The sequence below is a fragment of the Dermatophagoides pteronyssinus genome, unplaced genomic scaffold (genome assembly GCF_027571235.1).
Source record: "Dermatophagoides pteronyssinus isolate colony J.1.1.1.1 unplaced genomic scaffold, Derpt_VIB-CSIC_2022.12 sq0002, whole genome shotgun sequence".
In the NCBI taxonomy this organism is placed as follows: Eukaryota; Metazoa; Arthropoda; class Arachnida; order Sarcoptiformes; family Pyroglyphidae; genus Dermatophagoides; species Dermatophagoides pteronyssinus.
In genome coordinates this window covers 4,462,385-4,474,380 of record NW_027461526.1, presented here as the reverse complement: position 1 = coordinate 4,474,380, position 11,996 = coordinate 4,462,385, and the positions used below count along the sequence as shown (strand labels likewise).

The window sequence follows — 11,996 nt, the reverse complement described above, 5'->3', positions numbered from 1 at the left end:
CAAACACTCATAAATTATCATCAATTTTTTTCAAAAGTGAGAAGGAAGAAAATCTAATAAAATAAGATTCTTTTCTTCTTCTATTGCCATTGTCATTGGAAAAGATTTTTTGAACGAAATTGAAAAAAATCGATATTGTATTTACATTGACACTATGTATATTAGTTGTTGTTGTTGATGTTAAAAAAGAATCAACGAATGGAAAAGTAAATGTGAATATTCACATCCATGAAATTCATTATTCATTTAGTAAGTGAATGAAATTCCATCATCATCATCATCATTATCATTTTGATTGAAAATTTTTTTCAAAAAAAACTAAAAAAAATTCATTATTAATAATGATGATGGCATCATTTTCTCTCTTCACTTACAAATTCCATATGAAAAATTCATCATTTCCCTATGGGGAAAATTAATGTATGTTTTTCATTTCATTTCTTCCAATGACAATCGACAAAACTGAAAATATTATGCACTTGAAAAAAACTTGAAATTTTTTTTTACAAATTCTACCATCATGATTTTCTGGTTTTAGTTATGGTTTTCATCATTTCATCAATATGAATTTGATTGAATTGTTTTCAGCAAATTTAATTAATTAATCAATCAATCAGAAGACCGTTATAAATTTCAATCATTAATTGATTGATTAATCAAGGAGTGGAAAAAACATTATGCAAAATTCAAATTTAAAAAAACATCCATAAAACATAATTCAATAATGAAGGTTATGGATGATAACAGCATTAATGCAGACAATATCAAAAAAGCCATCAAATTGAATATTGACAATATTTTTTTTACTTGAAGAAATGTCTAAACAACGAAAAAACATTGTTAAATTGAATATTTAATGTTTCTTTCTCTTCTCTTTAATAATAAAAAAATGAATACACATGACTGACAAGGTTACCATCATTCTCGAACCAATGATGATGATGATCATAAATATTTGAAAATGAATATTTGAAAATATTACAAACAGAGATACCAAATGGGAATTTGACTATAACCAACCAACCAACAACAACAAAATGAAACATTGCTGGAACTTGTTGTTGTTTATTCAGTTCAATTTCAACATTGTAATTGAAATTTATAGCCAAAGAAAAAGTTATTTCGCTTTTTTGTTTGTTTGTTTGTTTGGTTCGTTGTAATTATATAACTCAAAAAAAAAGCCGATTTTCAATCATTTTCAAATATTTATGATGATAATCAATTGATATTTGAACAAAAAAAATTTTCATAAATAAAATGAAAAATGTAATCCGAAAAATAAGATTTTTGTTGTTGTTTTGTTTGCATGGATGTCAATTTTCAACCCAAAATATCCAATGATGATGACAGTAAAAATACTGAGTAAATAATATTCCCGGGTAAAAAAAAAGCCCGTAAGCCCGTTTCCATATTTTTTCCAAAATAAATTGACCTATGGGATTGTTGATTCCATCATCATAATGATGATGACAAATACGGGATGATTTTCATTCAATTCGAATTTTTTTGAAAAAAACGAAATTATTGTTGTTGTTTTTTGTCTCCTTTTATTACGATATAATGTTTAGTGTTTCCATTAAGGAGGTTGTCACATTTCATCACAACCATCATTATCTTTAAAATGGTTTTTTCTCTCACTCACTCACTCGTTTATCATATCGACCAGAATCAAGAGAAAAAATATATATTAAAGATTAAAACAAAACAAAACAACAACAAAAATCTTTTAGTGTAAAAGGATACATCGTTTTGGATTCATTTAGACAGACACAGAGATTTTTTCTTCTATTTATTTATTTATTGTGGCTATTTAGTAATAGGAATATATATTCGGAGCCAGCAAAAAATACAGAATTTTTTTCCCTACTTAAAAAAATAAAAATAGGATTCCATAGGGGGCAAATATAATGTAGTCACGCAAAATTGAATTCATCGTATGGATGAAATAAACTGGAACTATGGAATTGAAAAAAGGAATATATTCTCTGATGAAAGTAAAGGATTATGCAAAGGATTATCAAGTAATAGAAAAAAAACTTCTAGAATAACAGAATTGTAACAGTGATTCTGGAATTCAATTCTGAATTTTTTTTTCCAACAACAACAACAACCAAATGAAAGAAATGAATGAATGAAATTAACTTGGCCAAAAAAAACCAATTGATTTAATCATGGAAGAACATTCTGCACAGAGAGAAAAGTGTGGATTGCACACGCCAATTTTTTCGGTGAGTAAACGCCAACGATGGGGTTTGTTCACATGTTATGGATAGTAAACTTCAAATACACACCATTTGTGAGTTTTAATAGCCAATCATGGCGTGCATTTCTTGGAGCGCGCACGCATTCGTTGGCGTTTACGTCCACCTTTTGGTGTTCATAATGGGGTTTAAACGCAATCATTGGCGTTTGCATTCATGGAGATCATGATTCTTAATCATGTCAAGTTTGTTAAATCTAAAATATTTTTAATTAAATGGTCCATCAATTCACCGAGATTGAACATCTTGTGAGAACTTCAAATTCAAAGAAACAAATCTAACTTGAACATGAATCATGCAAATGCTCAATTGGTCCATATTAATCATAAATGAAACTTGTTGAAAATTTGTTCGAAGAAAGAAAAAGCACCAAATCATTGTCATGAATAGTGAGAATGTTAAGTTCAACAAAACATCATTTAAATGCTTATTGGGTTTATATTAGAAATCTCTTCATGTTAGCTTACCAATTTGGATTTATTGAATTATGAATTTTACATGCCTATACACCTTCTTGACATTGAAAGACTATTCACAAATCAGCATTGATTGTTATTATGCAATAAATGGTGACTTCCATGAGAAAAAGAATTTTTAAAAAGAATCCTAAAAAAATAATCATATTTTTTTCACTTATTAATCCGTCTGAATACATAACAAAGAAATGTTTGTATTTAAAAAATTATTTTTTCATTACTAATACAAAGGAAAAAGGATTTTTCTTTTCAATGACCTTATTAAAAACTGTAACAAATATCTTTATTAGTTTTTGTAGGTTATAAATAGCTATCATTGAACGCCATTAGGGTATCGGATAAAAAATAATAATTGAATTTAATTTTAATTGAATTAAAAAAATGTTTATTCGAATTTAGGCTTCAGTTGTTTCTCGGACTTTTACTAAAATTGGAACCATGCATAGAATTACACTACATCTTTGGCGATATCCTAAAGCAATTGAAACAGAATTAAGCCAATTGTTAAAAATGGATAGGACAATGGTTCGGTTTAAGTATCATATCATATGAAGTTAAGAATTATGCAAATTTCGATAAGATTTTTTTCGTGCAAACGCCAAGCAATTTTTTTGGACAATGCACGCCATGGCGTGCATACGTCAAGCCCTGGGGTGCATACTTCAAGCCCTGGCGTGCATTGTCCAAACAAATTGCTTGGCGTTTGCACGCCGCACGCCAGGCGTGCATACATCAAAACAGGCGTTATTGCGGCATCGGGTGAGTACACGCCAATCACTTTTTTCTCTGTGTTAGGCTTCAGTTGTTTCTCGGACTTTTACTAAAATTGGAACCATGCATAGAATTACACTACATCTTTGGCGATATCCTAAAGCAATTGAAACAGAATTAAGCCAATTGTTAAAAATGGATAGGACAATGGTTCGGTTTAAGTATCATATCATATGAAGTTAAGAATTATGCAAATTTCGATAAGATTTTTTTCGTGCAAACGCCAAGCAATTTTTTGGACAATGCACGCCATGGCGTGCATACGTCAAGCCCTGGGGTGCATACTTCAAGCCCTGGCGTGCATTGTCCAAACAAATTGCTTGGCGTTTGCACGCCGCACGCCAGGCGTGCATACATCAAAACAGGCGTTATTGCGGCATCGGGTGAGTACACGCCAATCACTTTTTTTCTCTGTGTGTGTTTTTGTTTCCTCCGTTGCTTCATTTGGAATAACAAACAAACGAAATGAAAAATTAAAATTTATTATTTTTTTTTTTGTAAAATGAATTAATTTCATTGTTAAGCCTTTGTTGTTGTTGTTTTAGGTAGTTGATTTTTATTCATTGTTTTGGGTAGAAAACAAAAAGTTAGCCAAATGACAAACATTGTTGACAGATTTTTTTCCAATTCAAATCATCATTTAGACCAGAAAACCACCAGAAATGTTTGCGTGCATCGTTTATTATTCGGACAAAACAACAACAACAACCGAAAAACATAAAACAACTGATGTTCCATAATAATAATTAATAATGTTTTTTCTGTTTTTTCGTTGCATTCATTCCATTTCGAAAATTTCAATTGCACAGAATATTCTTCCAACGGAAATAATAATCAATTTCAACTTGATAATTGTTAAAAGTTGTGCATAGATAATGTTTATGCGGTAATAATAATAAAGTTAGAATTTTTTCCATAAAATGTTGCGTGTTAAAAATTCTTTATGGGAATTTTGGTTTTTTCCAACAAAAAAAACTGCATAAAGCATCACGTTTGTACGATAATTTCAAAAATTCAATTTGTTTTTTTTAAAAACATTAAATTCGATGAACATTTTTGATGAATCATTTTGTTTTTTGAGAGAAAAAAAATTAGTTTTTGTGATGCACGATGTGATGCAAACTAATTTTGTTGTTTGTTTGTTGTCTTGGTTCGATTGGTTTTCTCCAATAGAGATGCCAAATATGACACGGTTATAAACACACTGACACACAGCATATACTGGATTCAATCAAATACAATTCGTACGTGTCGAGAAAGATAAAGTTTTTTTTTCTTGCTTGCTTGCTTTTTTTGATTATCTTTCGAAACTTTGTTAAATTGAAACCCTAGTAAAGATGGGAATAGAGAAAGAGAGAGAGGAAAAAAGACATTAAAAAATGGAAAATAATCAAAATAAGATAATTAAAATACATGATTCCCGAAGAAAAAAAAAGTTTCATTTTTTTTTCTTTTAGTTGAAAATAATCGAATGTTCTTCTTTTTTGATAACGAAACTTTTCGGATATTTTTTTTTCTTCTTAAAAATTTTGTTCAATTTTCCCTGATGTGCAATTTGATTTTTTTCAAGAAAGAAAAAGTTTTTCTTTTTCTTCTTCTTTTTCAAAGTTAATGTTTTTTTTCAATAGTTAAGCAATATTGTTATGTTTTGTTGTTGTTGGTAAGGTTTTTTTGAAAATCCTGATATTTGATCTCAATTTATGATCGAATCAGAATTTATTTTTTTTACATTTTCTTTATTCTAAAATCACAATACAGTATGCCAGTAAACCTAAAAAAAAAAAGGTTAATCAATGATAACAGCTATACGACGCACACAGCAAACAATGGCGATGATAATATTGATAAAATTGATAACAAGAAAACAAGAAAATCAAAATTATTTTTATGCGATTACCAACAATACTAATTGTTTGCCTAATCAGATCAATATCAAATTATTATATTTTTGGAAAAAATGAAATCATTACCCAACATCTTTTACATCTGACAATTTTAATCAAAAATTACAATTTATAAACGAAAATCTTTTCATTTTTATTTGGATGAAAATTCGAATCTTTAAAAACAACTATTTACACCTGCGTGGTTATTGCTGAAATATGGTTCGCAACAGTCGTTTATTTTCAAAACAACAACAACAACTCGTGAGTGTCAACAAACATGATCATCGACCATCCATCATCAATTGGTTTCAACAAACAAATTCAAATCAAATAATTAGTTCGACCATGAATCAATCAGATAATCAATTTAATGCACATGTTAATGTCAATTTGAATAATCAATATTGGCTTCAACAACAATTCAATATTAATCCACGTAAACCTGTCGGTGTGTTTTGGGATATCGAAAATTGTACAATTCCTCGTGGTGTTAGTCCTTCATATCTAGTGGAGAAAATTCGTTTATTCATTCAAAGTTTATATATGATCGAAAGAGAATTTGCAATTGTCTGTGATGTACCGAGCTTTACTACATCTATAATCAACGAATTAAATAATTCACAAGTCAATATAATACATATTAGTTCGTTTGCTAAAAATGCTGCCGATGAAAAATTAAAACAATTGATTTTACGATTCGTACAAACGAATGGACCGAATTGTGCCGTCATATTGTTTTCAAGTATGTAATTGTTAATGATAATTGCATAATTTTATTCTAATCAATCACGATAATCAGGTGATATAAATTTTGTACCAGTATTAAGTGATATAAAAAATCGTATTGGTGTATTTGTTATATTATTTCATCATCATCTTGTATCATCAGCATTATTGGCTAGTTCACATTATCATTTTGATTATGATCAATTTTGTTTGACACCACCAAATGTTAATGTACCGTCAAACAATTATAAGATTATGAAAAATCAATCAGATTTTATCAGTAAGTTTCAAACAAACAAAAAAAAACAAAATCCTTGTCAATTTTAAAATTGATCAAATTTTTTTTCCTATTCCATTCACACACAGTGACATCATTACGAATTTCAAATCTACCATCGGTATCGGATGAAGAACAAACTAAATCTTTATTGAATCGAATTATCAATAATAATGGTGGCCGTATTATTTATCTTGATATGATGAATCATGAAGCAATTGTACGATTTAAATGTCGTTCGGATGCATTACGTTGTCATCAACGTGTTGATAATCGAAAATTTTATGGCTACATTCTTAGATCTAAATTCGAACCAGCTTTCACTTCAAATAGTGTTCAATCGTATAATCAAGATGCCATCAATAATCATGATACTAATCAAATTAATCAAATTAATGCTAATCATATCGATACAGATGATCGAATCAATGAAGCTAGTCAGCCATCGTTTATTAGTCAATCATTAATTGAACGTGCAACTAAATGTAAAGTTTGCACTGTTCAAATTCATAAACAATCAAAAAATCATAATTTTTTATTCACTGATAAAATTTTCAGTATTAATATTGATTTTGATAATTTTTGTCGAAAATTAAGCTATCTATTATTGTTACATGATGGTCAATTACCATTGAATGCTTTACCGGATTGTTGGCTAAAAACATTTGAATCAGAATTAGATGATTCAAACAATGATGGTCCAAAAATAATGCTTGAACATCTAATCACCTGTATTCCTAATGTCAATGTTCGTGATTTGGAAATTGAAATTGATCAGAATAAGATTTTAACAAAATTTATTGTTAATGAATCATTGGATCAGTCATCATATGAAGAATCAGAAAATTTAAAGAATTTTATGATAAATTTACAATTATTATTGGACAATCAAATAACGAATGAAATCACAGGTTTTCCATCGATCGAATTAAATGAACTGGAAACAGAATATTATCATCATTTTGGCCACAATATAAATCCTTTTGATTATGGATGTTCAAATCTTATCGAACTATTACAATCATGTCGAATAAAATTCAATATCTATTCCTATGGCAATCATCGTATTATTGCCTTGAATTTTGAAGAACAAGCTTATCAATTCATATTGGAATTCGCCAAACTTTATCCATTTGATCTAACTGATCCAAATTATTTTGATAATTTTAATATCGCTGTTTATGGTGCATGTTCAATCGAAGATATGATTACAGCCATTGATATGAGAACAGATCTAGTCGAACAAATTCGTGATAAAAATCAACGTTTAGCAATATATAGTTATCCGAAATTGGTACATAATTCAACAATATTGGATGAATTTGATACAATCAAAGCTGATTTGAAACAAACACTGTTATTGATGCCAGATTTTTCGATGGATTTATCCAAATTTTTTGAAGATTTTTCTCAGCTCATTTACAAAAAATTGAATGTAACAATAGCCTATTGTCGTCTTTCAAATCTAATTATTAATCATAGTGATGGTGATTTCGAAATAATGGTTAATCATTTATCAACATTACCTTGTCCGGATAAATTAATGCTTAGTATAGATTTACAATTACAAGAATTGGGCAAACGATTCGTGAAAATTTTCAATGAAATGGCTACCATAATTTTTGGAAAATCATGTCATACGAATGAAAAAAATATAGCCATACCTATTTATGATTTAATTTATCATTATCATCGTCGTTATAAATCAATTTGTTTGGAAAATTTAGCCATAAAATCAATGCCAAAATTATTTGAAAAAATTCTTGCCAATTCTTTTCTATGTTATGAAAATTATTGTCTCATTTATACTACAAGTTCAATTTTTTTGAAACAATTTTCTTCAACGTGGCTTCAAAGTATTCTACATTTTATATTGCGAATTATTATTCAATATCGATCATTCGATCGAATGATTACATTTGATGAATTTCGGCAATTATTTCATGATCATTTTGGATTTTCTTTTGGTTTAAGCTTTTTTTTCAATCTTTATATTCTGAAAATGATACGAATTGTTAAATATGTTGATAATGATGATTTAATTGTCGAATTAGAACCATCATGTGAATTTGTAGCCAAATGTTTGATTGTTATGTTGCTACATGAAAATATTGTATTTCCTAATCAACATGACCATCATCATCATCAATCGTGGACTTTAGAACAAATTGAAAATGAATTTTACGATCATTTTGGTGTATTGTTAGCTTATTCGAATCCAAACGGTAATCATCAATTCAATCCAATCGAATTATTTACCTCATTTGATTGGCTATTTGAAATCGAAGATTATTTCCATTATCAAACTATAAAGATCAAAGAAATTGATTCTTTTGATTATGATCTCAATAACATTCCACGTTGTAATTATTGTGAATATTATCAAGAACAACACCATCATCAATTACCAACAACAACAGCAATGTCTGAAGAAACGATGAAAAAAAATTTCAATCAACAATCATCGATCATGATGCAAAATACGGGTATTGAAATTTCAAATTGAATTGATTTTTTATGTTGCATATCTTTTCTACTTTACATTTTTTTTCTTTAATATTTTTAAAGATTCTTTCCATTTTTTTCATTATTACAAATAATTATTTAGATATGATTTGAATACAAAAAAAAATAATAATATTTGTAATAAACAAAATGATCAATGTTTTTTACTATCATTTTTATTTTGTTGTTGTTGTTGTTGCGGTTTATTTTGAAAAACACTTTCCGGCCTCAAATCAATCGGTAGATCATATCCAAGCATTTGTTTATAGAGTTTCATATCGATTACTAAATTTGAATCAACAAATAATGGCTGTTTTTTCTGACCAACTGTATATGTAGTAAAAATGCCCAACATTTCTGGTATTTGAACTTGATTAGATTTATATTTCAATTGTACATCACGATTAAGTAGATTTAAATGTTTTGCAACAAATTGATCATTTTGATCATCATAATATAATTTTGTTACATATCTTTTTGTAAACCAATTCAATATTAATGGTGATATGAATATACCGGCACAGGTAATTGTTGCAAAACCCATTGTTAACGATGATCCAGATGCAATTAATTTTGGATATAAAATTGGTTGTACACCGGCCGATATTAATGTTGTCGATATTGATAATCGTTTAATCATTTTGATCATACGTATCATCTGTTCAGGTGCTTCATAGATTAATTTTCCGGTTGTTGTTTCAGATTTTGCCATTATTTATTAAATTTTTTTTTGCAATGTTTTTTTTTGTTTTCGTCTCAATGTGATTTCAAACCATCGAATATTTACATCGATATATCGATTGTTTAGAATTCTACAGTAAGACCGTGGTTTTGAATTTTTAGCGCTAATCATAATTGAAACAAATTATTAAATGTAAAATAATTGTGATCAAATTTATTCTTTTAATTAAATATAATATAGATTTGACAATGACAAAATATGTATGATTCAATTTCATTTCAATTGAATTCATTGAAAAATATTAAAATACAAATTAAATTGTTAGATGTGAAAAAAAAGATTATTTCGGTGGGTGTGTGACCGTCAAATGATATAACAATAAATCGAATATTTTGAAAAAAAAGATTATTATCAAAGAATATACAAATGATCGAAAGAATGAATGGATGGATGAAAAACTTAACAAATCATAAACGATTTGATACTTTATGTGATGATGATGATGATGATGGTAATAAGATTGAATTATCATTAGCATTGGTCATTGGCATTGATCCATCCTGGCTACGATAATGAAATAATTGTCTTCGTGCAATACGATACCAATCATCCATACAATTTGAATAAATTAATGAACATTTATCGCATGATTTATGACGACCAAATTGTATACCAAGTTTATGTGCATCAGTCATTGTTGATTCACCAATACTATGTGTCAAAGCATCCATTAATGATGCTTTTGTTGTTTGTTTAGCTGATTTGGCTTGCATACAGGTTCGTTCACAATTATAACGATTAGTACAAGCAATAGCAATGTTTCGATCCAATCGAAATGGATCATCATCATCATCATCATTATTATCATCGATATTTGATGAACGTGGAATAAATTTCAAAGCATTCGATGATCGTTCCATACGATAATTTAAAAAATTTTCAATTCGATGACATTGAATAATCGTAATTAATGATAAAATTATTATGGCAATCAAAATGACCAACGAATTTGGTGAAATTATTATTGATCGAATCATATTCAATTGATTTCTGATATGTGACCATACACTGTGTCACACCATAAAAAATAATAAAGAATGGTCAAATGCATTTGTAAACCAACCTTTTTATATAAAGATGGAGGCCTCATATCATGTCGATTGTTTGTTTGTTCATTAAATTGCCAAAATGGTAATTAGACAACAGGATGAATTTTTTTTTTGTAAAAAAAGAAGCTGAACCGGACTAGCGAGATTTATCGGGAAAAAATCAAGTTATATATTAATCATCAATTCAGGTTGATCAACCAGAAAACTTCTTTTTTTCTTTCTCATCACTGTTATCAAGTCATTCGCGTCACAAAAAAAAAACAACGACAACTGGTCTCGTATACATTCGATTCTGATGACGAAGATCGATGATGACAGCAGTACTATGCGATAATTTGGGGGCAAAAAACTTTGTTGACATTTTTTTTGATCTCCGCATTAAACTTGAACTTTAAAAACAATTTTTTCCATGTCTTATTCTTAGATAACATCGTAGGTTATTTATCATCGATTCAATTCCATTATTGATTGACCTTTATAATTTTTAAAAACAAAAAATCAGCGAAATTTGGAAACGAAAACTTCTTCCGCATCCATGCATGTGTTGTTGATAATGGAAAACAAGTTGTTTGATCAGATTTTGGCTAGGTTTTTGCGAATGACATTTTTATCGATCAAACAACAACAACAATAATTGATGAATATTGAAATAGGCAAATGACCTCTGACTGAATTTGGACATTGACCTATGCAAATGTTGTTATTTTTTTCGAAAGAAAACTTCCATAATCAAATTATTTGTCTTGTATTTTTGGTTCTTCGAACTAATGGCCAGAAAAAATTCGAAAAATCAATAACATATAATGCTGTTGTTCGAAAGCATAAATTCTACGTAACAATATCATACATTAATCCAAAAATAATGTGTGCAAATAAAAATTTAGAATCATATAATTTAACAACAAATTCAATAACAACAACTATGACAACAACAACAAATGTTGTTAAACAACCAATCAAATTGATGATCAAAATGATTGTTATAATGATTTTTGTTATGATATTAATCACAACAATTGAATGGATAGGTTGGCGACTAGGATTACAGCCACCATCAGTGTCATCATCATCAACATCCACAAGTTTATCGAAACGAACAAATCGATCATCACATATTTCATCAACATCAAATACAACCAATAAAATGAATATTAAAACCAATGATCGTTATGGATTGAAAAAACAATCAAACGATAATGATCAAATTGAAACAACAACACCGTCTTTGACGTCGTTAACATCAACATCATCTTCAGGCAATGTTGATGAACAACAACAACAACAACAAGATTTATGATTTTAC

General features: G+C 28.5%; 3 protein-coding genes and 1 long non-coding RNA gene across 4 annotated transcripts; 1 reads left to right on the top strand and 3 right to left on the bottom strand.

The window, feature by feature from the left end:
- Window positions 1-3,930: 3,930 nt before the first annotated feature.
- On the bottom strand, window positions 3,931-5,496 carry LOC142646288 (uncharacterized). The gene is made up of 3 exons (XR_012847246.1): window positions 5,479-5,496; window positions 4,922-5,279; window positions 3,931-4,836 (listed from the first exon to the last, which is right to left on the bottom strand). It is a non-coding gene; the product is annotated as an uncharacterized LOC142646288 (long non-coding RNA).
- On the top strand, window positions 5,482-9,075 carry LOC113798359 (uncharacterized). The gene is made up of 3 exons (XM_027348881.2): window positions 5,482-6,136; window positions 6,194-6,400; window positions 6,487-9,075. The coding sequence occupies exons 1-3, from the start codon at window positions 5,611-5,613 to the stop codon at window positions 8,901-8,903; spliced, it is 3,150 nt and encodes a 1,049-aa protein (XP_027204682.2). The 5' UTR covers window positions 5,482-5,610; the 3' UTR covers window positions 8,904-9,075.
- LOC113798368 (transmembrane protein 70 homolog, mitochondrial) lies at window positions 8,929-9,701 on the bottom strand. Its single transcript, XM_027348892.2, has one exon. The coding sequence runs from the start codon at window positions 9,612-9,614 to the stop codon at window positions 9,057-9,059; it is 558 nt and encodes a 185-aa protein (XP_027204693.2). The 5' UTR covers window positions 9,615-9,701; the 3' UTR covers window positions 8,929-9,056.
- Window positions 9,702-9,767: 66 nt separating this feature from the next.
- On the bottom strand, window positions 9,768-10,826 carry LOC113792116 (uncharacterized). Its single transcript, XM_075824764.1, has 2 exons — window positions 10,708-10,826; window positions 9,768-10,652 (listed from the first exon to the last, which is right to left on the bottom strand). Exon 2 carries the CDS (start codon window positions 10,619-10,621, stop codon window positions 10,052-10,054), a length of 570 nt encoding a protein of 189 aa, XP_075680879.1. The 5' UTR covers window positions 10,622-10,652; window positions 10,708-10,826; the 3' UTR covers window positions 9,768-10,051.
- Window positions 10,827-11,996: the final 1,170 nt, after the last annotated feature.